Here is a 25,891-nt window from a genome sequence, read left to right on the forward strand (position 1 = left end):
AAATGACAGATTATACAAACACACATATTGATTGTTTTAACAGCTTTCTTATTAGAATAATGTAGAATGGTCTTAATGTACTGCTCAAATTCCTTATAGAAAACACGGAAGAGTGTTTTTTAATTAGTGAATTTACATTTATGAATATGACTTTTTACCATTAGCATAATTAGATTTATGAGGTAAAATTGTGTTTCTTTGTCTTTATTATAGTTAAGGAAACCGAGCAGCACATTCTCCCATAAAGAAAACAAAAGTCATCAAGAATATTAACAGTTATAAAACTGTGAATATCTTTCCATAATTGTTTTAGAAGTAGACAATGCCAAAATAAATGTGAAACTGTTTCTGGATGCTCAACACAAAAAGTACAATCAAAGTTAATGTCTTTTTTGAGTTTCTTCAGGTTCCCAGGGTAATACTTATGGGTCATTCTGAAAGAGACCTCTTTGACCTTGTTAACAAGCAAGTATTTGTTTGGTAATAACCAGACTTTTTCCCAACAGATATTAGTGACCAATGTATTCCAGTAACTTGTGACATAAGGAATGGATACAATATCCCTTTTAAATAAAGCACGTATAGATCTGCTGTTCTGAGGTAGCAAGGAGAAACATATTTTCCCTATTGGAGAGTCCACTGGATTAAGCGAGGATAGGTCAAGAAGGTGAGGTCTGGCTACACCTCTAAATAACATGAGCGTTCCAGATGGAATAGCATCAAAGACTATGGCGAACTCTCTAGGTGTTACAGGGATATTGCTCTGCCTGTGATTATTATTATTTGACCATGCTGGTCATTTATGAACATTTGAACATCTTGGCCATGTTCTGTTATAATCTCCACCCGGCACAGCCAGAAGAGCACTGGCCACCCCTCATAGCCTGGTTCCTCTCTTGGTTTCTTCCTAGGTTTTGGCCTTTCTAGGGAGTTTTCCCTAGCCACTGTGCTTCTACACCTGCATTGCTTGCTGTTTGGGGTTTAGGCTGGGTTTCTGTACAGCACTTTGAGATATCAGCTGATGTACGAAGGGCTATATAAATACATTTGATTTGATAATAATGTATTAACAATCCTTCAGCAGATATGATTATTGAACACATTCTTAAAAAATAAAGACTTGTTTCTATACAAAATGTCCTTATTGTTCCAAATAAAATACCTATGCGGGGAGAAATTATGTTTATATATTAACGACCACTCTATGAATACTTGTCTATGAAAAGCATATAATTTTGCAGGAATCTTATCAATGTTATAGTTACAAAGTAACATAAAATTGAGGCCACCAAAACAGGAGAAGGTATAATGAGGGATGAAATTCCAAATTGAAGTTGGATTCTTTAAAAAATGTTTAGCCCAACTTATCTTAAAAGTGTTATTCAAAGTAGGAAAAACAATTGAGGCCACCATATTCATATGAGTTCATAATGACAGATTTCCTAATATAATGTGTATGATTTTTCCAGATGAAGTTGAAAAGCACCTGGTCAACTGCTTTACCTATTTTGTTGTGAAGATAAAGGGATGCATAAGGCTGCATAAGTAAGTCTGGAGATACCTTCAGCTTTAGAAAGCAATACTCCAAGGATAAATCCTTCTGCAACCAATGGTTCAACTTCTTTTGGTTTTTTTTCAATAATAGGTATAACATTTAATGAGCATCTATCCTGTTGATCCTTAGATATGGTAATCCCAAGGTATGTTACTTTTTCCTTGACTGGAATATTGCATATAGACTCTATATGTGTCTATATTATAGAGGGTATCACATCGTCTTTAACAGCAAACAATTCTCGCTTATTACGGTTTAGGCTCTGTCTGTGACTACATGTCAACATGTCTGTTGTGTGCACAGTGCGCATTACGTAACCACCCAGGCTCACTTTCTAATTGGTGCAGAAGCTGTCAGTCCAAACCATGCTCTCCAATGGGCTTTCTGCTTTCTGTCAAACTCAGACACCATGTTCTGTCCCCGGGGGCTTGGAGATTTCTTGGAGCGTAGTCTGAATGCCACTCAGAGGAGTGCGTAAACAGGAATCTGGGCTTCAGACTCCGCGCTGGGTTTATCCTAAAGAACTGAACTAATCGATATGAGCCGCCCGTCCTCTGCGGGCGGTGGGGGCGGAGGACTCGGTTCCGGGAAAGCAGGCGGAGGAAAGCACGGCGGTTCGGGGGGAGCTGCTGCCTCAGCTGCAGCCGCCGGAGTAGGAGCTGTGGCCGGGTCTGGCTCGGCTCTACCTGTCGCTGCTGTTGCCTTGCCCTCAGCATCGCTACATGGACAATCTGCTGAACTTACAGCCTTGTTCGAGTGCCCGGTTTGTTTTGACTACGTTCTGCCACCGATTCTGCAATGCCAGGCCGGACATCTTGTTTGCAACCAATGTCGTCAAAAGCTGAGTTGTTGTCCGACTTGTCGCGGCCCTCTCACCCCGAGTATCAGGAACTTGGCTATGGAAAAAGTTGCTTCTACTCTACCGTTTCCTTGTAAGGTAAATAAAGACGGACATGCGTTGAAGCCGAAATATGCAGTTTACATGACTCGCTAGCGTGTTGTACTTATTGCCATGTAGTAGGGAGCCTAGCTACTTAGCTCGCGCACACTTTGACAAGTAGGTATACGAGCACCTCGTGCGCTCTCGTCCTGAGATCAAAACATGTTGCTGTTGGGATGATGATGATGATGATGATGCATGTTTGTAAATCGCTAGGCTGTCGTGTCTGTCCCATCAGATCTCTTCTGGTATATTGTACCTGTGTACTTCGCTATACATTAATCCGAAACCGACAAAGTGTTTTCGAACTAAGCAGAGAAGGTTTAGTAGTTGTTGCCACACATGGGTCACTACAGGTGCATATTCTTAACTGCAACAGTGAAGCAGCTAGTTATGATCAATATTGTGTTGTCATCACGGTTAGTCACTTGTCATGTAATTATCAGAGAAGATCAGAATTGAACCGACCACAACATTCAATAATGCCTGGCAAAGTGCAAGAAACCTTTGTCTGAACTAACGTTATGGTCAGATAAAGTATGTTGTGTTGTCATAAGGGCCAAATATGTTGTCATTGACTTTGAGTGAATCACCCACAGCGCATTCTGTAAATCATCTTAATCATTCACACGGTCTTGTATGATCAAATCAGGACGTTCAATGGTGCAGATGTCATCACACTTATTGCTCAATATCCCAGGGTCCTGAGGGTCAGAGGTCACTGAGTGGAGTGATTGAGGTAAACTTATCTGTGTGAAAAACAGCAACATAAACCCATACAAACAAACACACCCTGACGATTGCACACTTTACATGGTGACGACAGCCTCACAATACACACACAGATCAGATGCCTACATACACATTGATGCACCCTTTTGGATTCCCACATTCTAAACAGAGCAGGTTTCATGTGTACAATTACATTGGCTCTCACTACCCTCATTCAAGCTTGCTTGAACCTATTCAGTCAAGCTCTCTTCTTTATAGTAGTGTGAAACACACAGCAGCTCTTGTATCTCCTCTCTCTGTCAATCAGGCAAGTAGTCGCTCCTGCTCTGTAATGGTGCTCTGATTGCATTACGGAGGCATTCAAGTTGTATCTACGCTCTGTGGTGCTACAATCCTGTCAAAGATGATCCCTGCTTCATCCTCTTTCTCTGGGAGAGGCTAAAGGCTGTGCCAGAGAGAGAAGAAGAGTGAGAAGGGGTTATAAATAGACGAAGGGCTGGGGCAGTAATGTGGTGGATGGATATACAGGCAGTTATTTGTCCTCAGGTGTTTTCAGTGGGGTGCTAAGGCTTCTGGCGCAGCACCCAGGCCTGCAGAGACTAACGTTTGAGGGCTGTGTGGATCCTTGCCTATCAGTAATCAGTGAAACAATCTTAATTTCTCAGTAGTACCAACATAGAAACTAAGGCTGTGACAGTCATGGAGTTTTGGACGACGATAATTGGAAAGCCAATACAGCCAATACTATTCGAATAGAAAAAAAAAATGACTGCATGTGCTGCCATAGAAATGGAATGAATAAAACGAGCATCCCCATCCATGTAAATATTTGCATAATGGGTGGACTGGCGGCCATTGTGAGTGTACCCATAGGAGCAAAGCAGAAAGTAAAATATGTGCTAAAATATGTGCTGTGATTGTAATGTCAGTTTAGTTTAATCAACCAAAGAATATATTCCATTGCTTGAGCCACATCAACATCTTTTGAATGAACATTGTACATTACCATGGAAATTATTAAAGCAGGAAGCACCAGTGACTCGGTCTATAAAAAAGTGATCAAATGAAGCAGATGCTAAACTACAGGACTGTTTTGCAAGCACAGACTGGAAAATGTTCAGAGATTCTTCCGATGGCATTGAGGAGTACACCACCAACCAGAAGCCATGGATTACAGGCAACATTCACACTGAGCTAAAGGGTAGAGCTGCCACTTTCAAGGAGCGGGACTCTAACCCGGAAGCTTATAAGAAATCCCGCTATGCCCTCCAACGAACCATAAAACAGGCAAAGCGGCAATACAGGACTAAGATTGAATCCAACTACACTGGCTCTGACGCTTGTCGGATGTGGCAGGGCTTGCAAACTATTACAGACTACAAAGGGAAGCACAGCCGAGAGCTGACCAGTGACACAAGCCTACCAGATGAGCTAAGGACCCTGAGACGAAGCACCTCCCTCTGCAACTGGATCCTGGACTTCCTGACGGTCTGCCCCCAGGTGGTAAGGGTAGGTAACACATTGGCCATGCTGATCCTCAACACGGGGGCCCCTCAGGGGTGTGTACTCAGTCCCCTCTTGTACTCCCTGTTCACTCAATACTGCACAGCCAGGCACGACACTCCAACACCATCAAGTTTGCCGATGACACAACAGTGCTAGGCCTGATCATTGACAGCGATGAGACAGCCTATAGGGAGGAGGTCAGAGACCTGACCATGTGGTGCAAGGAAAACAACCTCTCCCTAAACTTGATCAAGACAAAGGAGATGATTGTGTACTAAAGGAAAAGAAGGACCGAGTGGAGCAGGTTGAGAGTTTCAAGTTCCTTGGTGTCCACATCACCAACGAACTAACATGGTCCAAACACACCAAGACAGGCACAACAAATCAAATCCAATTGATTTATATAGCCCTTCGTACATCAGCTGATATCTCAAAGTGCTGTACAGAAACCCGGCCTAAAACCCCAAACATCAAGCAATGCAGGTGTAGAAGCACGGTGTCTAGGAAAAACTCCCTAGAAAGGCCAAAACCTAGGAAGAAACCTAGAGAGGAACCAGGCTATGAGGGGTGGCCAGTCCTCTTCTGGCTGTGCCGGGTGGAGATTATAACAGAACGTGGCCAAGATGTTCAAATGTTCATAATTGACCAGCATGGTCAAATAATAGGTCTGGGACAGGTAGCACGTCCGGTGAACAGGTCAGGATTCCATAGCCGCAGGCAGAACAGTTAAAATTGGAGCAGCAGCATGGCCAGGTGGACTGGGGACAGCAAGGAGTCATCATGCCAGGTAGTCCTAAGGCACGGTCCTAGGGCTCAGGTCCTCATCCGAGAGAATTAGAGAGAGCATACTTAATTTCACACAGGACACCGGATAAGAAAGGAGAAGTACTCCAGATATAACAAACTGACCCTAGACCCCCGATACAAAAACTACTGCAGCATAAATACTGGAGGCTGAGACAGGAGGGGTCAGGAGACACTGTGGCCGCATCCAATGATACCCCCGGACAGGGCCAAACAGGAAGGATATAACCCCACCCACTTTGCCAAAGCACAGCCCCCCCCCACTAGAGGGATATCTTCAACCACCAACTTACCATCCTGAGACAAGGTCAACTATAGCCCACAAAGATCTCCGCCACGGCACAACCCAAGGGGGGCGCCAACACAGACAGGAAGATCACATCAGTGACTCAACCCACTCAAGTGACGCACCCCTCCTAGTGACGGCATGAAAGAAAGAGCACCAGTAAGCCAGTGACTCAGCCCCTGTAATAGGGTTAGAGGCAGAGAATCCCAGTGGAAAAAGGGGAACCGGCCAGGCAGTGACAGCAAGGGCGGTTTGTTGCTCCAGAGCCTTTCCGTTCACCTTCACACTCCTGGGCCAGACTACACTCAATCATATGACCCACTGAAGAGGTGAGTCTTCAGTAAAGACTTAAAGGTTGAGACCGAGTTTGCGTCTCTCACATGGGTAGACCATTTCATAAAAATTGAGCTCTATTTGAGAAAACCCTGCCTCCAGCTGTTTGCTTAGAAATTCTAGGGACAATTAGGAGGTCTGCGTCTTGTGACCGTAGCGTACGTGTAGGTATGTACGGCAGGACCAAATCAGAGAGATGGGTAGGAGCAAGCCCATGTAATGCTTTGTAGGTTAGCAGTAAAACCTTGAAATCAGCCCTTGCCTTGACAGGAAGCCAGTGTAGGGAGGCAAGCACTGGAGTAATATGATCATTTGTTTTGGTTCTAGTCAGGATCCTAGCAGCCGTATTTAGCACTAACTGAAGTTTATTTAGTCCTTTGTCCGGGTAGCTGGAAAGTAGAGCATTGCTGGAGTCTAACCTAGAAGTGACAAAAGCATGGATTCATTTTTCTGCATCATTTTTGGACAGAAAGTTTCTGATTTTTGCAATGTTTACGTAGATGGAAAAAAGCTGTCCTTGAAACAGTCTTGATATGTTCGTCAAAAGAGAGATCATGGTCCAGTGTAACGCCGAGGTCCTTCACAGTTTTATTTGAGTCAACTGTACAACCATTAAGATTAATTGTCAGATTCAACAGAATATCTCTTTGTTTCTTGGGACCTAGAACAAGCATCTCTGTTTTGTCCGAGTTTAAAAGTAGAACGTTTGCAGCCATCCACTTCCTTATGTCTGAAACACAGGCTTCTAGCGAGGGCAATTTTGGGGCTTCACCATGTTTCATTGAAATGTACAGCTGTGTGTCAACCGCATAGCAGTGAAAGTTAACATGACATCCCCAAGAGGTGAAATTATATAGTGAAAACAATAGTGGTCCTAAAACGGAACCTTGAGGAACACCGACATTTACAGTTGATTTGTCAAGAGGACAAACCATTCACAGAGACAAACTGATATCTTTCCGACAGATAAGATCTAAACCAGGCCAGAACTTGTCCGTGTAGACCAATTTGGGTTTCCGATCTCCCCAAAATAATGTGGTGATCGATGGTATCTAAAGCAGCACTAAGGTCTAGGAGCACGAGGACAGATGCAGAGCCTCGGTCTGATGCCATTAAAAGGTCATTTACCACCTTCACAAGTACAGTCTTGGTGCGATGATGGGGTCTAAAACCAGACTGAAGCATTTTGTGTACATTGTTTGTCTTCAGGAAGGCAGTGAGTTGCTGTGCAACAGCATTTTCTAAAAGTTTTGAGAGGAATGGAAGATTTGATATAGGCCGATAGTTTTTTATATTTTCTGGATCAAGGTTTGGCTTTTTCAAGAGATGGTTTATAACTGCCACTTTTAGTGAGTTTGGTACCTATCCGGTGGATAGAGAGCTGTTTATTATGTTCAACATAGGAGGGCCAAGCACAGGAAGCAGCTCTTTCAGTAGTTTAGTTGGAGTAGGGCCCAGTATGCAGCTTGAAGGTTTAGAGGCCATGATTATTTTCATCATTGTGTCAAGTTATATAGTACTAAAACACTTGAGTGTCTCTCTTGATCCTAGGTCCTGGCAGAGTTGTGCAGACTCAGGACAACTGAGCTTCAAAGGAATACGCAGATTTAAAGAGGAGTCTGTAATTTGCTTTCTAATAATCATGAGCTTTTCCTCAAAGAAGTTCATGCATTTATTACTGCTGAAACGAAAGCCATCCTCACTTGGGGAATGCTGGTTTTTAGTTAGCTTTGCGACAGTATCAAAAATACATTTTGGATTGTTCTTTTTTCCTCAATTAAGTTGGAAAAATAGGATGATCGAGCAGCAGTAAGGGCTCTTCGGTACTGCACGGTACTGTCTTTCCAAGCAAGTCGGAAGACTTCCAGTTTGGTGTGGCGCCATTTCAGCTCCAATTTTCTGGAAGCTTGCTTCAGAGCTCGGGTATTTTCTGTATACCAGGGAGCTAGTTTCTTATCATAAATGTTTTTAGGGGTGCAACTGCATCTAGGGTATTGCGCAAGGTTAAATTGAGTTCCTCAGTTAGGTGGTTAACTGATTTTTGTCCTTGGGTAGGCAGAAGGAGTCTGGAAGGGCATCACAGATTTTTTTGTGTTGTCTGGGAATTTATAGCACGACTTTGAATGCTCCTTGGTTGGGGTCTGAGCAAATTATTTGTTGCAATTGCAAATATGATGGTATATAAATAAATAAAAATTGTGGTCCGATAGTCCAGGACTGTGAGGAAAAACATTAAGATCCATCACATTTATTCCATGGGACAAAACTAGGTCCATAGTATGACTGTGACAGTGAGTAGGTCCAGAGACATGTTGGACAACACCCACTGAGTTGATGATGACTCCGAAAGCCTTTTGGAGTGGGTCTGTGGACTTTTCCATGTGAATATTAAAGTCACCAAAAAGTAGAATAGTATCTGATATGACTACAAGGTCCGATAGGAATTCAGGGAACTCAATGAGGAATGCTGTATATGGCCCGGGAGGCCTGTAAACAGTAGCTATAAAAAGTGATTGAGTAGGCTGCATAGATTTCATGACTAGAAGCTCAAAAGACAAAAACGTAATTTTTTATTGTAAATTGAAATTTGCTATCGCAAATGTTAGCAACACCTCCGCCTTTGCGGGATGCACGGGGGATATGGTCACTAGTGTAACCAGGAGTTGAGGCCTCATTTAACACAGTAAATTCATCAGGCTTAAGCCATGTTTCAGTCAGGCCAATCACATCAAGATTATGATCAGTGATTAGTAAATTCACTATAACTGCCTTTGAAGTAAGGGATCTAACATTAAGTAGCCCTATTTTGAGATGTGAGGTATCACGATCTCTTTCAATAATGGCAGGAATGGAGGAGGTCTTTATCCTAGTGAGATTGCTAAGGCGAACACCACCATGTTTAGTTTTGCCCAACCTAGGTTGAGGCACAGTCACGGTCTCAATGGGGATAGCTGAGCTGACTACACTGACTGTGCTAGTGGCAGACTCCACTAAGCTGGCAGGCTGGCTGGCTAACAGCCTGCTGCCTGGCCTGCACCCTATTTCATTGTGGAGCTAGAGGAGTTAGAGCCATGTCTATGTTGGTAGATAAGATGAGAGCACCCCTCCTGCTAGGATGGAGTCCGTCACTCCTCAGCAGGCGAGGCTTGGTCCTGTTTGTGGGTGAGTCCCAGAAAGAGGGCAAATTATCTACAAATCCTATCTTTTGGGAGGGGCAGAAAACAGTTTTCAACCAGCGATTGAGTTGTGAGACTCTGCTGTAGAGCTCATCACTCCCCCTAACTGGGGTGGAGAGACAATTACTCAATGCCGACACATCTTTCTAGCTGATTTACACGCTGAAGCTACCCTATTCCCCTCAGGAGACTGAAAATATTTGTCATGGGTCCTCAGATCCTCAAAAGGTTCTACAGCTGCACCATCGAAAGCATCCTGACGGGTTGCATCACTGCCTGATACGGCAACTACTCGGCCTCTGACTGCAAGGCACTACAGAGGGTAGTGTGTACGGCCCAGTACATCACCGGGGTCAAGCTTCCTGCCATCCAGGACCTCTACACCAGGCGGTGTCAGAGGAAGCCCCTACCTACATGTACATATTACTTCAATTACCTCGACACAGATGCGCCCGCACGTGGACTCTGTACCTTTACTCCCTGTATATAGCCCCTCTATTGTTATTTATTGCTGCTCTTTAATTATTTGTTTTTCTTATCCCTTTTTTCTTAAAACAGCGTTGTTAAGGGCTTGTAAATAAGCATTTCACGGCGCATGTGACAAATAAAATTAGATTTGAGTTGATTGCTTCGCAATACCAGACAGCCATTGTGATTGTACCCATGATTTTACCAGTCAAATTGCCAGGGTCAGAGGTTCCAAGCCTGTTCTGTTCATTCTATTTCTATTTGTTATTATGACGGTTATTTTATTTTCATAACAGTCTTCATCCATAACCGTCAGTTATACACTATTTGTGCCAGCCCTAGTCGAAACCTTAACCCTCTCTAACCTCCACTGGGGACAGGTATCCCTATGACAGACAACAGCACAGGATCCAAACCTAGACATTACAGCTCTTGTTCTACCAGTAATGGTTCCTCAGAATGGCTGTGTTTACCTTCCCTAAAGCTGCAGCCCACTGCTCCACTGTGTTATATGGTGTTTTTATGCAGGTCCATTTCCTCAGGAGCAGCTCCATATTTAGGCTACATCTCTGATAGGCTTTTTGGACATCATCCTCTATCCAGTGAGCTCTGTTTTATGTAACTACTTTTAATGTCTTTAGGACTTTTTCAAGCCAAGCCCTTCCCTTTCTCCTGGTGTTAGTGTTGTAACAGTCTCCGCGTTTGTTCTGCAGCGGCCACACTGTGTAATGGGATTAGACTAACCTAATTAGCCTATACATACTAGGAGTGGCATTTGCACCATAATAATGTTTCATTCTCGCTCACTCGCACACAACAGGTAGGCCTACACACAAACCCTCTAACACACATGTCCTCCCAGACACACACTCACTCACCTTGTGCAAAGCCTCCAATCCCCAATCTCATAATTAATAATAATGAATTAATTAGTAATCTGAACCCCGCATTAGAGGACAGGGGAACTAATAGGCTACTTTGAAGCAAGGTAAGGACATGCCTCATAATATGTATTAAAACATTCAATTAAGTATATGTTTTCAGCTCATTGCAAAGTGTTGTGACGCTGATGAAGCCTGCCTTCCGTTGCTGTTTTATGCCTCTTCAAAACAAATGGGAACTCGGAAATCTCAGACTTCCGACTGGGAACTAGGAAAGACCACTAGGAACTGGGGAAAAAACTAACTTCGTTTGGGAAAAATCGTTTTGGACGGTCATCTAACTTGGAATTCCAACTTGTCAACTCAAGCCTCTTTCTAGAGCTCTAACTTCCTGACCTGAAGATAACCGACTAGTGATGCACTGATATGACTTTTTTGGCCAATACCGATATCCGATATATACAATATTTTCCTTGCCCCCCAAAAAACGGTACTGATAACCGATACTATTCTTTTTTAGCGGCGGTTTTAAGCATTACAGTTAACTATTTAACACGCACACACATGGACGCAGCGGTCTAAGGCACTGCATCTCGGTGCAAGAGTGGTCACTACAGTCCCTGGTTAGAATCCAGGCTGTATCACATCCAGCCGTGATTGGGAGTCCCATAGGGCGGCACACAGTTGGCCCAGCGTCAGCCGGGTAGGCCGTCATTGTAAAGAAAAATGTGTTTTTAATGGACTTGCGTAGTTAAACAAAGGTTACACACACCACACTGATGCAAAAATGATTTTGTTGGCATTTACGTATGTCCCCATTACCAGTAAAACATAATCAAAACCTATTTCCTTCACTTACTTGCTGTGTTTTGTTTTTCATTTCTTCCATTGTTTCGTTCTCAACCGGGATTTCTATGGAATGTGTCAAAAAATATACACGTCAAATAAGCTTGTTGACAAATCAGGATCTGAATATGATTGCACATCACATAATTTAACTGTTCATACATTTTTACGTAGTTTTTACACATTGATAACACTATAACTCGTATTTCATATGTCACAACGATTCATCGATACATATGCTATGATACTGGTAAAGTTGTCTAGCGCACCTACAGTACTGGTCATAAAAAAATAGTTAGTTTTCATCCATGATCTAGGTATGTTCTTCCCCAAAAACAAAGCAAAACGACATCTATTTCAGTAGCTATAGTTAGCTAGGTGTCATCATCTAAAATAACCCTAATTTATAACACAGTTCTTTTTCTTTTTTGATTAATGGTGGTTGGACCCATCTATGTGAAGTTAGCCACATTAAGGATTAGTGGACTTTGCGGCTAGCCTTCAAAATAAAGGTATGGCATAATTCTACTATTTGTATTCATTTCCATTACTGTCAATGACATACTTTTATTTTGAAGGCAAGCCGCAAATTCCACTTTTGTGTCTAATCCTTATTGTGGCTAGTTTCACAACACATAACCCGGTTCGGTCGAGCCTCACCAGCCAGATGAAGCTAACTGGCTGCTTATCACGTAAGCTTTGGGCAACAGGGTTAACTTCTTGGATATAGGGGGCGCTCTTTTAATTTATGGATAAAAAAACATACCCGTTTTAAACAAGATATTTTGTCACGAAAAGATGCTCGACAATGCATATAATTGACAGCTTTGGAAAGAAAACACTCTGACGTTTCCAAAACTGCAAAGATATTGTCTGTGAGTGCCACAGAACTAATGCTACAGGTGAAACCAAGATGAAATTTCATACAGGAAGTGCCCCAGATTTTGAATGCGCTGTGTTCCAATGTCTCCTTATATGGCTGTGTATGGGTCACGAATGAGCTTAGACTTTCTGTCGTTTCCCCAAGGTGTCGACAGCATTGTGACGTATTTGTAGGCAAATCATTGGAAGATTGACCTTAAGAGACTACATCTACCAGGTGGCCGCTTGGTGTCCTCCGTTGCAATTATTGCGTAATCTCCAGCTGCGTGTATTTTTCGTTTGCTTCGAGGAGAAACACAGCTGCCACGAATGATTTATCATCGAATAGATATGTGAAAAACACCTTGAGGATTGATTCTAAACAACGTTTGCCATGTTTCTGTCAATATTATGGAGTTAATTTGGTAAAAAGTTCGGCGTTGTAGAGACTGCATTTTCAGATTTTTTTCTTAGCCAAACGTGATGAACAAAACGGAGGGATTTCTCCTACACAAATAATATTTTTGGAAAAAATGAAAATTTGCTATCTAACTGAGAGTCTCCTCATTGAAAACATCTGAAGTTCTTCAAAGGTAAATTATTTTATTTGAATGCTTTTCTTGTTTTTGTGAAAATGTTGCCTGCTGAATGCTGAATGCTGAAGGCTTAATGCTATGCTAGCTATCAATACTCTTACACAAATGCTTGTATAGCTATGGTTGAAAAGCATATTTTGAAAATCTGAGATGACAGTGTTGTTAACAAAAGGCTATTTTATTTATTTCACCTTTATTTAACCAGGTAGGCTAGTTGAGAACAAGTTCTCATTTGCAACTGCGACCTGGCCAAGAGAAATCATAGCTGTGTGAGCAGACAACACAGAGTTACACATGGAGTAAACAATTAACAAGTCAATAACACAGTATAAAAAAAGGGGGGAGTCTATATACAATGTGTGCAAAAGGCATGAGGAGGTAGGCGAATAATTACAATTTTGTAGATTAACACTGGAGTGATAAATGATCAGATGGTCATGTACAGGTATAAATAAATAAAAACAGTATGGGGATGATGTAGGTGAAAATGGGTGGGCTATTTACCAATAGACTATGTACAGCTGCAGCGATCGGTTAGCTGCTCAGATAGCTGATGTTTGAAATTGGTGAGGGAGATAAAAGTCTCCAGCTTCAGCGATTTTTGCAGTTCGTTCCAGTCACAGGCAGCAGAGTACTGGAACGAAAGGCGGCCAAATGAGGTGTTGGCTTTAGGGATGATCAGTGAGATACACCTGCTGGAGCGCGTGCTACGGATGGGTGTTGCCATCGTGACCAGTGAACTGAGATAAGGCGGAGCTTTACCTAGCATGGACTTGTAGATGACCTGGAGCCAGTGGGTCTGGCGACGAATATGTAGCGAGGGCCAGCCGACTAGAGCATACACGTCGCAGTGGTGGGTGGTATAAGGTGCTTTAGTGACAAAACGGATGGCACTGTGATAAACTGCATCCAGTTTGCTGAGTAGAGTGTTGGAAGCAATTTTGTAGATGACATCGCCGAAGTCGAGGATCGGTAGGATAGTCAGTTTTACTAGGGTAAGCTTGGCGGAGTGAGTGAAGGAGGCTTTGTTGCGGAATAGAAAGCCGACTCTTGATTTGATTTTCGATTGGAGATGTTTGATATGAGTCTGGAAGGAGAGTTTGCAGTCTAGCCAGACACCTAGGTACTTATAGATGTCCACATATTCAAGGTCGGAACCATCCAGGGTGGTGATGCTAGTCGGGCATGCGGGTGCAGGCAGCGATCGGTTGAAAAGCATGCATTTGGTTTTACTAGCGTTTAAGAGCAGTTGGAGGCCACGGAGGGAGTGTTGTATGGCATTGAAGCTCGTTTGGAGGTTAGATAGCACAGTGTCCAATGACGGGCCGAAAGTATATAGAATGGTGTCGTCTGCGTAGAGGTGGATCAGGGAATCGCCCGCAGCAAGAGCAACATCATTGATATATACAGAGAAAAGAGTTGGCCCGAGAATTGAACCCTGTGGCACCCCCACAGAGACTGCCAGAGGACCGGACAGCATGCCCTCCGATTTGACACACTGAACTCTGTCTGCAAAGTAATTGGTGAACCAGGCAAGGCAGTCATCCGAACCGAGGCTACTGAGTCTTCCGATAAGAATATGGTGATTGACAGAGTCGAAAGCCTTGGCAAGGTCGATGAAGACGGCTGCACAGTACTGTCTTTTATCGATGGCGGTCATGATATCGTTTAGTACCTTGAGTGTGGCTGAGGTGCACCCGTGACCGGCTCGAAAACCAGATTGCACAGCGGAGAAGGTACAGTGGGATTCGAGATGGTCAGTGACCTGTTTGTTGACTTGGCTTTCGAAGACCTTAGATAGGCAGGGCAGGATGGATATAGGTCTGTAACAGTTTGGGTCCAGGGTGTCTCCCCCTTTGAAGAGGGGGATGACTGCGGCAGCTTTCCAATCCTTGGGGATCTCAGACGATATGACAGAGATGTTGAACAGGCTGGTAATAGGGGTTGCGACAATGGCGGCGGATAGTTTCAGAAATAGAGGGTCCAGATTGTCAAGCCCAGCTGATTTGTACGGGTCCAGGTTTTGCAGCTCTTTCAGAACATCTGCTATCTGGATTTGGGTAAAGGAGAACCTGGAGAGGCTTGGGCGAGGAGCTGCGGGGGGGCGGAGCTGTTGGCCGAGGTTGGAGTAGCCAGGCGGAAGGCATGGCCAGCCGTTGAGAAATGCTTATTGAAGTTTTCGATAATCATGGATTTATCGGTGGTGACCGTGTTACCTAGCCTCAGTGCAGTGGGCAGCTGGGAGGAGGTGCTCTTGTTCTCCATGGACTTCACAGTGTCCCAGAACTTTTTGGAGTTGGAGCTACAGGATGCAAACTTCTGCCTGAAGAAGCTGGCCTTAGCTTTCCTGACTGACTGCGTGTATTGGTTCCTGACTTCCCTGAACAGTTGCATATCACAGGGACTATTCGATGCTATTGCAGTCCGCCACAGGATGTTTTTGTGCTGGTCGAGGGCAGTCAGGTCTGGAGTGAACCAAGGGCTGTATCTGTTCTTAGTTCTGCATTTTTTGAACGGAGCATGCTTATTTATCTAAAATGGTGAGGATGTTACTTTTAAAGAATGACCAGGCATCCTCAACTGACGGGATGAGGTCAATGTCCTTCCAGGATACCCGGGCCAGGTCGATTAGAAAGGCCTGCTCACAGAAGTGTTTTAGGGAGCGTTTGACAGTGATGAGGGGTGGTCGTTTGACTGCGGCTCCGTGGCGGATACAGGCAATGAGGCAGTGATCGCTGAGATCCTGGTTGAAGACAGCGGAGGTGTATTTGGAGGGCCAGTTGGTCAGGATGACGTCTATGAGGGTGCCCTTGTTTACAGAGTTAGGGTTGTACCTGGTGGGTTCCTTGATGATTTGTGTGAGATTGAGGGCATCTAGCTTAGATTGTAGGACTGCGGGGGTGTTAAGCATATCCCAGTTTAGGTCACCTAACAGAACAAACTCTGAAGCTCGATGGGGGGGCGATCAATTCACAAATGGTGTCCAGGGCACAGCTGGGAGCTGAGGGGGGTCGGTAGCAGGCGGCAACAGTGAGAGACTTATTTCTGGAGAGAGTCATTTTCAAAATTAGTAGTTCGAACTGTTTGGGTATGGACCTGGAAAGTATGACATTACTTTGCAGGCTATCTCTGCAGTAGCCTGCAACTCCTCCCCTTTGGCAGTTCTATCTTGACGGAAGATGTTATAGTTGGGTATGGAAATCTCTGAATTTTTGGTGGCCTTCCTGAGCCAGGATTCAGACACGGCAAGGACATCAGGGTTGCAGAGTGTGCTAAAGCAGTGAGTAAAACAAACTTAGGGAGGAGGCTTCTGATGTTGACATGCATGAAACCAAGGCTTTTTCGATCACAGAAGTCAACAAATGAGGGTGCCTGGGGACATGCAGGGCCTGGGTTTACCTCCACATCACCCGCGGAACAGAGAAGGAGTAGTATGAGGGTGCGGCTAAAGGCTATCAAAACTGGTCGCCTAGAGCGTTGGGGACAGAGAATAAGAGGAGCAGGTTTCTGGGCATGGTAGAATATATTCAGGGCATAATGCGCAGACAGGGGTATGGTGGGGTGCGGGTACAGCGGAGGTAAGCCCAGGCACTGGGTGATGATGAGAGAGGTTGTATCTCTGGACATGCTGGTTGTAATGGGTGAGGTCACCGCATGTGTGGGAGGTGGGACAAAGGAGGTAACAGGGGTATGAAGAGTGGAACTAGGGGCTCCATTGTGAACTAAAACAATGATAACTAACCTGAACAACAGTATACAAGGCATATTGACATTTGAGAGAGATACAGCGAGGCATACAGTAATCACAGGTGTTGAACTGGGAAAGCTAGCTAAAACAGTAGGTGAGACAACAACAGCTAATCAGCTAGCACAACGACAGCAGGTAAAATGGCGTTGACTAGGCAACGGGGCAGACAGATAAAACAAACAAGCAGAATGGAGTACCGTGATTAATGGACAGTCCAGCGTGCATCAGCTCTGTAGCCAAGAGATCAGTGTCCACGGGGCAGCGGTGGATGGGCAGGGAAGCTGGACTGGCGAGTGTTATCCAGGTTAAAAAAAAACTAACAATGACTAAATAGCTTGTAGCTAGTTAGCTGGTTAGCGTCTGGAGGTTCTTGAGTGTGTTCTAAAAAATTAATAGCGATTCCCTATCACATTGGGTGAGGCAGGTTTCCGGAAGGTATAAACAAATAAAAAATAAAAAAGAGATAGAGAGTAAATATGGGTCTAGTGAGTGTTTGGGACGCAGCGATTCAGACGGTTAGCAGGCCTGTGCTAACAAGCTAACAGTTCGTAGGCCCGGGCTAGACAAGGTAGCAGTTAGCGGACCGGAGCTAGACAAGCTAGCAGTTAGCAGGCCTAATTAGCAAGCAGGGAGATAGCGAGGGCTAGATAGTTAGCCTTTGGGGGACGTCGCGATGGGGTGAGTCTGTTTATTCCTCTTCATGCGGTGACATCGATAGACCGGTCGTGGGCCCGGGTATTGTAGCCCAGGAGTATGCTACGGTGGTAAGCACAGGTGCTCTGGCCGGGCTAGCTTCAAGCTAAGTGGGTGGAAACGCTAGCTAGCTAGTTGTGAAGATCCAGCTGAAAAAAAAATTCAGTTTGCGGTGGGAATCCGGGGATGAAAAATAAATAGGTCCGTTATGCTCTGGTTAGAGTCGCGTTGTTCGAACTGGCGAGAGCTTTCCGGGCTGAAGGTTAGCTGATGACCGGTTAGCTGAAGACCGCTAGCATAGCTGGTGGTTAGCTGGCTAGCTTCAGTTGAGGGGTTCCGGTTCCGAAGTAAATATAAATATTTTAGGAAAAATAGCTAAATTGGGTGAGGCGGGTTGCAGGAGAGTATTTGGAAGCTTAGGTTTAGCAAAATGTTTTTAAAGAGATATGCGAGATAAAATATGTAAAAAACGAAAAAGAAACGATATATACGATATATACAAGGGACATGACACGACAGGACGACTTACTGCTACGCCATCTTGGAAACATCTCGAAGCTTGTGAGTGAATATATTTCTTTTAATTTGCGATTTTCATGAATAGTTAACGTTGTGTTATGGTAATGAGCTTGAGGCTATAATTACACTCCCGGATACGGGATTGCTCGACGCTAGAGCTGGCTAGCTATTTATTTTCATGAACTGAAGTTCAATTTCAATAGGCAAACAACAAGTGGCTACCTAGCTAATACCTACTCACAAGGATTCATTGCTAAGAATAATGAAAATGACTGCAGTTTCTACTGGTCATTGTTTTCAGGCTGGTTGTATTGGTGCTCGCTAGCTACCACAGATGTTGCGGTCGAAAAAATAGTTATTTAGTACCAATGCGGTGTTGTTAACATATCGTTCGTGGCCGACTTTTGCTTGTTGCAGACTTTTTTTGTACAGCTTTGGCAGTGCTACTGTATGTTTTTTGACACGCAAAGACCCAAACGGCGTTCCACAGCATGTTGTGAAGCTAATAGCAGTGACACTTACTGTGTAACTCCGGTAGGGCAACATCTGAAAAATAGCTCACTTTGCTTGTGGTTACCCGTGCTCGACCACTCTGCGAAAGCCAACATCACCCACGACAGAAGAAACAGTTGATTGTCAAGAGCAACGAATTCCATTATCTTGGCTTTAATTGATTTCGCCTTTGAGTTGTCTCGCTGAAATGTTCTTACTCTTTCAAATGACTGCTCGATCCACACAGCAGACATTGTGGGCTAGGTTAGGAATGCTGTGTTGCACATGAAGTGCAAAATTTTACATGGCGTCATTATGTCATTACGTTATATAGGTATGCACGGCAGCTTTGACATCGGTTTTTAACATCGGCATTAAACTAGATATCGGGCCGATACCGATGTTGGCATTTTTAGCTAATATCGTCCGATGTTCACCGATATATCGTGCATCCCTATTACGGACGACATGATTTGACCATATTTTTGGTCAAATCATTTGTCTTGAAAGCACCACAAGATGCTTCAGCACCAACAGCAGCTCTTGCGTTGTCTGACAGATTTTCCACTCAAAGGCTATGTATCTGTATACTGTAGGCTTACACGTGTGAAAAATAAGATACGTAAAGAATATAGTGTACAAACGCGCCAGTTTAATTCCACTAAATTATGCAAATTAACCTATAGACCGATTTATATATGACCCGTCAAATGTATTTCCATCGACTGGTATTTCCATACATTAATAGGCTAAAAAGCATGATTTCACAATGGGATTTTTTTCTTCTTCTCCCGGACAATTGTCCGGCACCAATATTATATATCTGCTTTTCAATTTCTTTCCAGGCAATTAGCCCTAGACTCAGGAGAGTTAGAGCAGGGTGACCCAGACCTAGACCCGGTTTATGAGATCTGTGATGAGACCGAGAATAGTTTATAGTCTGATTTCACGGTGCAAGTGTTGTTGGGACATTCTCTTTTTGGGAGAAGCAACACTGTTAGCAGGTAGAGATTTGTCTTTCATATATTTATTGATTGATTATCCCAACACAGTACACATTTTAATTGGATGTGTCAGGTGTGTATTGAATGAGTGGTTATGAGGTGCTATCAAATTATGTCTGGTCATTCCACCCTGCAGCATCCCCCTTGCGGTTGCGTGCCCTGTAACGCTGTGCTGGCCTGACTAGTCACTCCTGCGCTCCATTGCATGCTAACACTAATGACGGGCTCACTGATCCTACACTACCATTCTGCCTCTATGACCCCATGTTATTTTTAGAAGCAGGCAATGTGACATCTGCTTTGCATACTCCTCTGCTCCCTGAGACACAGGGAGCAGGCACTCACTGTGCGTGTGCGTGTGTGTGTGTGTGTGTGTGTGTGTGTGTGTGTGTGTGTGTGTGTGTGTGTGTGTGTGTGTGTGTGTGTGTGTGTGTGTGTGTGTGTGTGTGTGTGTGTGTGTGTGTGTGTGTGTTTCACTAACATCAGTGTATGGGTCAGTGGTCACAGGAGGCAGTGGCGTCGTTAAAGGGATAGTTCTCCCGAAATACAATGACACATTGGTTTCCTTATTCTGTTAGCAGTCAAGGGTAGGGGGCAGCATTTGGAATTTTGGATGAAAAGCGTTCCCAAATTAAACTGCCTTCTACTCAAAGAAGATAGGATATGCATATAATTGGTAGATTTGGATAGAAAACACTCTAAAGTTTCCAAAACTGTTAAAATAGTGTCTGAGTATAACAGAACTGATTTGGCAGGTGAAAACCTGAGAAATATCCATTCAGGAAGTAGGATTTATTTTTCTATTCAATGCCATTACAGTATCCATTGACTTAGGACTCAAATTGCAGTTCCTATGCCTTCCACTAGATGTCAACTGTCTTTAGAAATTGTTTCAGGCTTGCATTCTGAAAAATTAGGGAGTAAGAACAGTCTGAATGAGTGGACCCTGCCGTGTGACAGAGCTTTTTCATGCGTGCGACCAAGAGAGTGCCTTTCTTGTTTACCTTTTATATTGACAGCATTATTGTCCAGTTGAAATATTATCGATTATTTAGGCTAAAAACAACCTGAGGATTGATTATGAACATCGTTTGACATGTTTCTATGACCTTTACGGATACAATTTTGATTTTTTTTGTGCCTGTTGTGACTGCATTTGAGCATGTGGATTACTGTAGAAAACACACCAACAAAATGGAGGTTTTTGGAAAAATAGAGACTTTATCGAACAAAAGGAACATTTATTGAATAAATGAATGTCTTCTGAGTGCTACCATATGAAGATCATCAAAGGTAAGTGATTAATTTTATCTCTATTTCTGACTTGTGTAACTCTTCTACTTGGTTGGTTACTGTTTGTAATAATTTGTCTGCTGGGCTATGTTCTCAAATAATTGTACGGTATGCTTTTGCCGTAAATATTTTTTTTAAATCTGACACCGTGGTTGGATACACAAGAAGTTCATCTTTAAACCTATGTAAAATAGTTGTATCTTTTCGGAATTATTATAATGAGTATTTCTGTATTTGAATTTGGCGCTCTGCAATCTCACTGGATGTTGGCCACGCTAGCGTCCCACATACCCTAGAGAGGTTAATCAGCTGCTCTCTACAGCAATATGTCTATAGCGCCACAATCTCCTACTGGAGGGAACCAGAACTGCAATGCAGTGTTTTTTTTTAGACCACCAATTTAAATGATAGTCATCATTTGGAAATGAAATGGAATTGCCAATAAAAAGTGAGTTTATAATAACTCATGCAGGGACGATGTAGTATGATGAGCTGTCTCACCATGGGGTTTTCTAATGGGGATTTGATTAAGCTAGCATTAGCTGTCAGGATCTCACTACTGCTATCTTGTTAAGTGTGTGATTTAATGAAACTGGATTGTGAGCAGACACTTAAGTACTATTTTCTTCTCTCTCCTCAGTCTTTCCCTGCCTCTCCTCTGCTTTACTTCTCAAAGCCATCATCTACATTTCACACTCAGTCAACCTGAAAATCTCATCTCATCCTATCCACGAACACATTCTCCTCATGTCTCCAGATGTGTGTGTGCACGTGTGTTCTTGCAAAGAAGCGCTGGCAGACTGACAATCCAGCATCCCCTCTCCCCTCTGAAGTGTTGCTCTCCTGTGTGTGTGTGTGTGTGTGTGTGTGTGTCAGCGCTGTGATTGACAGGTGTGTTTCTGTGTTGATGAGGACTTGGGGGTATAGTTGAGGTAGAGTCTCTAGCCCAGGTCTCTACAACCCTGTTCCTGGCGAGCTACCCTCCTGTAGGTTTTTGCTCCAACCCCAGTTGTAACTAACCTGATTCAGATTATCAACCAGCTAATTATTAGAATCGGGTGCACTAGTTTAGGGATGGAACAAAAACTTACTGGACGGTAGCTCTCCAGGAACAGGGTTGGAGAAGCCTACTCTAGCCTGAGTCATATAACATCTCAGCCTCCCTGCAACCCTGTCTGTTTGCGTGTATTGATTGCCCCAGTAGTGTAATATGTTTTCCCTTGGATAAATCTTTTGAACTAAAAATCCCATTCCATCCCAATAACATATTGTACTGATGTGTATATACGGTAGGGCAGGCAACCATGGTCCTGGAGTGCCGCAGGCACTTCATGTTTTTGATTTAATTGACCTGGAAGACCAGGTGTGTTGAATTTAGGTAATCACTGAACTGAATAATTAGCTCAGCTGATCAGGTGTGGTGCCTAGTTGGAACACAAGCCTGTAGTACCTGCAGCACTCCAGGAACAGGGTTGCCTACCCCAGTGGTAGGGAGTGTACAGTCGTGGCCAAAAGTTTTGAGAATGACAAAAATAGTAATTTTCACACAGTTTGCTGGTTCAGTGTCTTTAGATATTTTTGTTAGATGTTACTATGGTATACTGAAGTATTTTTTTATTTTACCTTTATTTAACTAGTCAAGTCAGTTAAGAACAAATTCTTATTTTCAAGTATAATTACAACCATTTCATAAGTGTCAAAGGCTTTTATTGACAATTACATGAAATTGTAACAAGAGAGTCTATTTGCCGTGTTGACTCTTCTTTTTCAAGACCTCTGCAATCCGCCCTGGCATGCTGTCAATTAACTTCTGGGCCACATCCTGACAGATGGCAGCCCATTCTTGCATAATCAATGCTTGGAGTTGGACAGAATTTGTGCGTTTTTGTTTGTCCACCCGCCTCATGAGGATTTTAAAATGACATTTTAACAAAATGGTTCTCAATTTTGCCTGAATAAAGAATGTCTGGGAGAGCAACTTCTCCCAACCATCCAGGAACAGTTTGGTCTCAGGATGCTTTACTTTGGCATGACACAGGACTGATGGTAGCTCACCTTTGTCTTCTCTGGACAAGCTTTTATCCTGATGCCCCAAACAATAATGCATGGAAAATGACTTTGTCCTCAGCAGTCCAATCCCTGTACCTTTGCAGAATATCAGTCTGTCCCTGATGTTTTTCCTGAGAAAGTGGCTTCTTTGCTGCCCTTCTTGACACCAGGCCATCCTCCAAAAGTCTTTGCCTCACTGTGCGTGCAGATGCACTCACACCTGCCTGTGCCACCATTCTGTACTGTTGCCCAGATCCCGTGAATCAAGTTTAAACATTTGGCGCTTGCTGGACTTTCTTGGGCGCCCTGAAGCCTGCTTCACCACAATTGAACCACTCTCTTTGAAGTTCTTGATGGTCCGATAAATGGTTGATTTTGGTGCAATCTTACTGGCAGAAATATCCTTGCATGTGAAGCCCTTTTTGTGTAAAGCAATGAGGGCACATGTTTCCTTCCAGGTAACCATGGTTGACAGAGGAAGAACAATGATTCCATGCACCACCTTCCTTTTGAAGCTTCCAGTCTGTTATTCGAACTCAATCAGCATGACAGAGTGATCTCCAGCCTTGTCCTCATCAACACTCACACCTGTGTTTACGAGAGAATCACTGACATGATGTTAGATGGTCCTTTTGTGGCAGGGCTGATATGCATTGGAATTATTTGGGGGGGATTCAGTTCATTTGCATGGCAATCTGATCACTCTTCATAACATTCTGGAGTATATAATTTTGCCATCACACAAACTGAAGCAACAGACTTTGTGAAAATTAATATTTGTGTCATTCTCAAAACTTTTGGCCACGACTGAAGGTGTTTTGTTTACGCAGTGTGTATTCGTCAGGCCCCTGAATAGGATTTATTTTACTGGAACTATTTGTCATCATGCTGCTGTTAGCAGCCTGGGCTTGGTGGAGGTGGGATGTACTTGAATGAATGTCCTGAAAACAAAAGAACATGATCTCTCTGCTCTATAAGCTACCTCCTCCTCCCCTGTCCCTTTCTATTATACTGCTGAATCACAATGACCATATTATCTCTTCCTCCTTGTAATTCTTCCTCGTCCTCTATCCTCCTTCCCCGCCTCCTTCTCTTCTCCATATTTTCCTATCCTCTTTTTCCTTCTTCTTCCTCCCTCTCTCAGCCCTCAACTTGTCTCTCTCTTCCACTCTCATTCCTCTCTTCTCCTCCTCCCCCTCCTTTCTTTCTCTCCTGTGTGTGAGGAGTCATTAATCTCAGCCAGAGCGATGGTCACTCTTGACTGCACCATAAACTCTCATCCGTCAGCACTTAATTGAATTGCCGGGTGTTTAAGAACACTGAGAACCCATCTCTCTCTGCGCTATCATTGTATCATGCCTTTTTCCCCCTTCATTTTCTCTATCTATCATGCTTTTTCTCGTTATTTTCACTCTCTTTCCTTTCCGGTTGTACTCTTTATCCCCTCTCTCCTTCTCCCTCCTTCCCTTTGGTCTCACGCTTTAATCAGTCAGAATTTGGCAGTAGTGGAGGCTTGTGGTCCCTTTTGGGTTAATAGGCATCCAGTTCGTCCTTATCTGTGGCACTTGTCCATGTTGCAGTATATGTGTGTGCGTGCATGTGTTTGTGTGTGAGTCGTTCCATGGCATTTCAGCAAGCCATGACACCCATCATCTTAGATTGTTCTGAAATTGGTTTTCTACCTAAAGTTGCAAAGAAAATGTTGACAAACAAAAACATGAGACCAGCAAAATCACATACAAGATGGCATTGCAGTGGATAGCTGCAGTCTAATGGGCTCCTGAACTATTCTTAAATTGTGTTTTTCTTTTGTATGCAATGTTTCCGGCATAATTTCCTATGACCGAAAACAGCTTCTGGACATTAGAACAGCGATCACTAACCCTGATTTGGATGAATATTTCTACTTCAACGAGTTGGCAGCTCTGGATGTTAGGTTTACCCTGGACCAGGCCCTTATCCCCGGGACTCGAAAGAGAGGCGTGATGATTAGACTATGTGGTCGAGCATCTAGACCACACGTGCCCTTGTTTTGTTGTCGAACGTACAATCACCAGAGAACAAACTGGATGGGCTCCGTTCGAGACTATCTTATCAATGGGACCTGAACAACTGTCATGTCCTATGTTTCTTTGAGTCGTGGCTGAACAAGGACATGGATTATATACACCTACTGTAGCTGCTTTTCCATGCCTCGTCAACGTCGGATGGCAGCCTCTGGTAAACTGAGAGGGGGAGTGGTGTGTCCCTTTGTTAACATCAATTGGTGTGTGATCTCTAATGTTAAGGTCACCTGGGTTAGAATACCTCACGGTAAACTGCAGACCGTATTTACCAAGAGTTTTAATCTGTATTTTTCGTAGCTGTCTATTTACCACCACAAACCGATGCTGGCACTAAGACCACACACTCAACGAGCTGTATAGGGCGATACGCAAAATAGAACATGCACATCCAGAGGTGGCAGTTTTCGTGGCCGGGGATGATTAATTAGAGGAAACTGAAATTTGTTTGACCTAATTTCTACCAGCATGTCACATGTGCAACTAGAAGTAACAAGACTCTAGATCATCTTTACTCCACACACACAAACTCATACAAGGCTCTCCCTCGCCGTCCTCCTCCTGATTCCTGCTTACAAGCAAAAACTCAAACAGGAATTACCAGTGATGCGCTCATTATGGAAGTGGTCCGATGAAGTGCGTGCTAAGCTACAGGACTGGAATATGTTCTGGGATTCATCCGATAACATGGAGTTTACCACATCACATTTACCCCCCCCATAGGGACCATAAGTACATAGCCCAAACAAAACCCATGGATTCCAGGCAACATTTGCACTGAGCTAAAGGCAAGAGCTACCACTTTCAAGGAGTGGGACACGATACCAGATTTCTTTTACTTCGATACCGACATCAGGGTTAGTATCACGATACGGGATATCGAAATGATACTCTATACTGAAACTATACCACAACAAAAATAAAAGAAGGCATATTAGCTAAAGTCACAGAATAACTACTGTTTTTTTATTTTTTTTATTTACATTTAACAATATCTTTAACTTGTAAAACAAATAAAATAACAAATATATTACATTTATTGCAAA

General features: G+C 43.5%; 1 protein-coding gene across 1 annotated transcript in view; it reads left to right on the forward strand.

The window, feature by feature from the left end:
* Nucleotides 1–212: 212 nt before the first annotated feature.
* LOC118390146 (E3 ubiquitin-protein ligase Siah2-like) overlaps nt 213–25,891 on the forward strand; it is a 52,983-nt gene continuing 27,304 nt past the window's right edge. Inside the window, exon 1 of the mRNA XM_035780411.2 lies at nt 213–2,492. Within this exon, the coding sequence (XP_035636304.1) occupies nt 2,094–2,492 (399 nt within the window). The 5' untranslated portion in view covers nt 213–2,093. The remainder of the gene's footprint in view (nt 2,493–25,891) is intronic.

The sequence above is a fragment of the Oncorhynchus keta genome, chromosome 11 (assembly GCF_023373465.1).
Source record: "Oncorhynchus keta strain PuntledgeMale-10-30-2019 chromosome 11, Oket_V2, whole genome shotgun sequence".
NCBI lineage: Eukaryota > Metazoa > Chordata > Actinopteri > Salmoniformes > Salmonidae > Oncorhynchus > Oncorhynchus keta.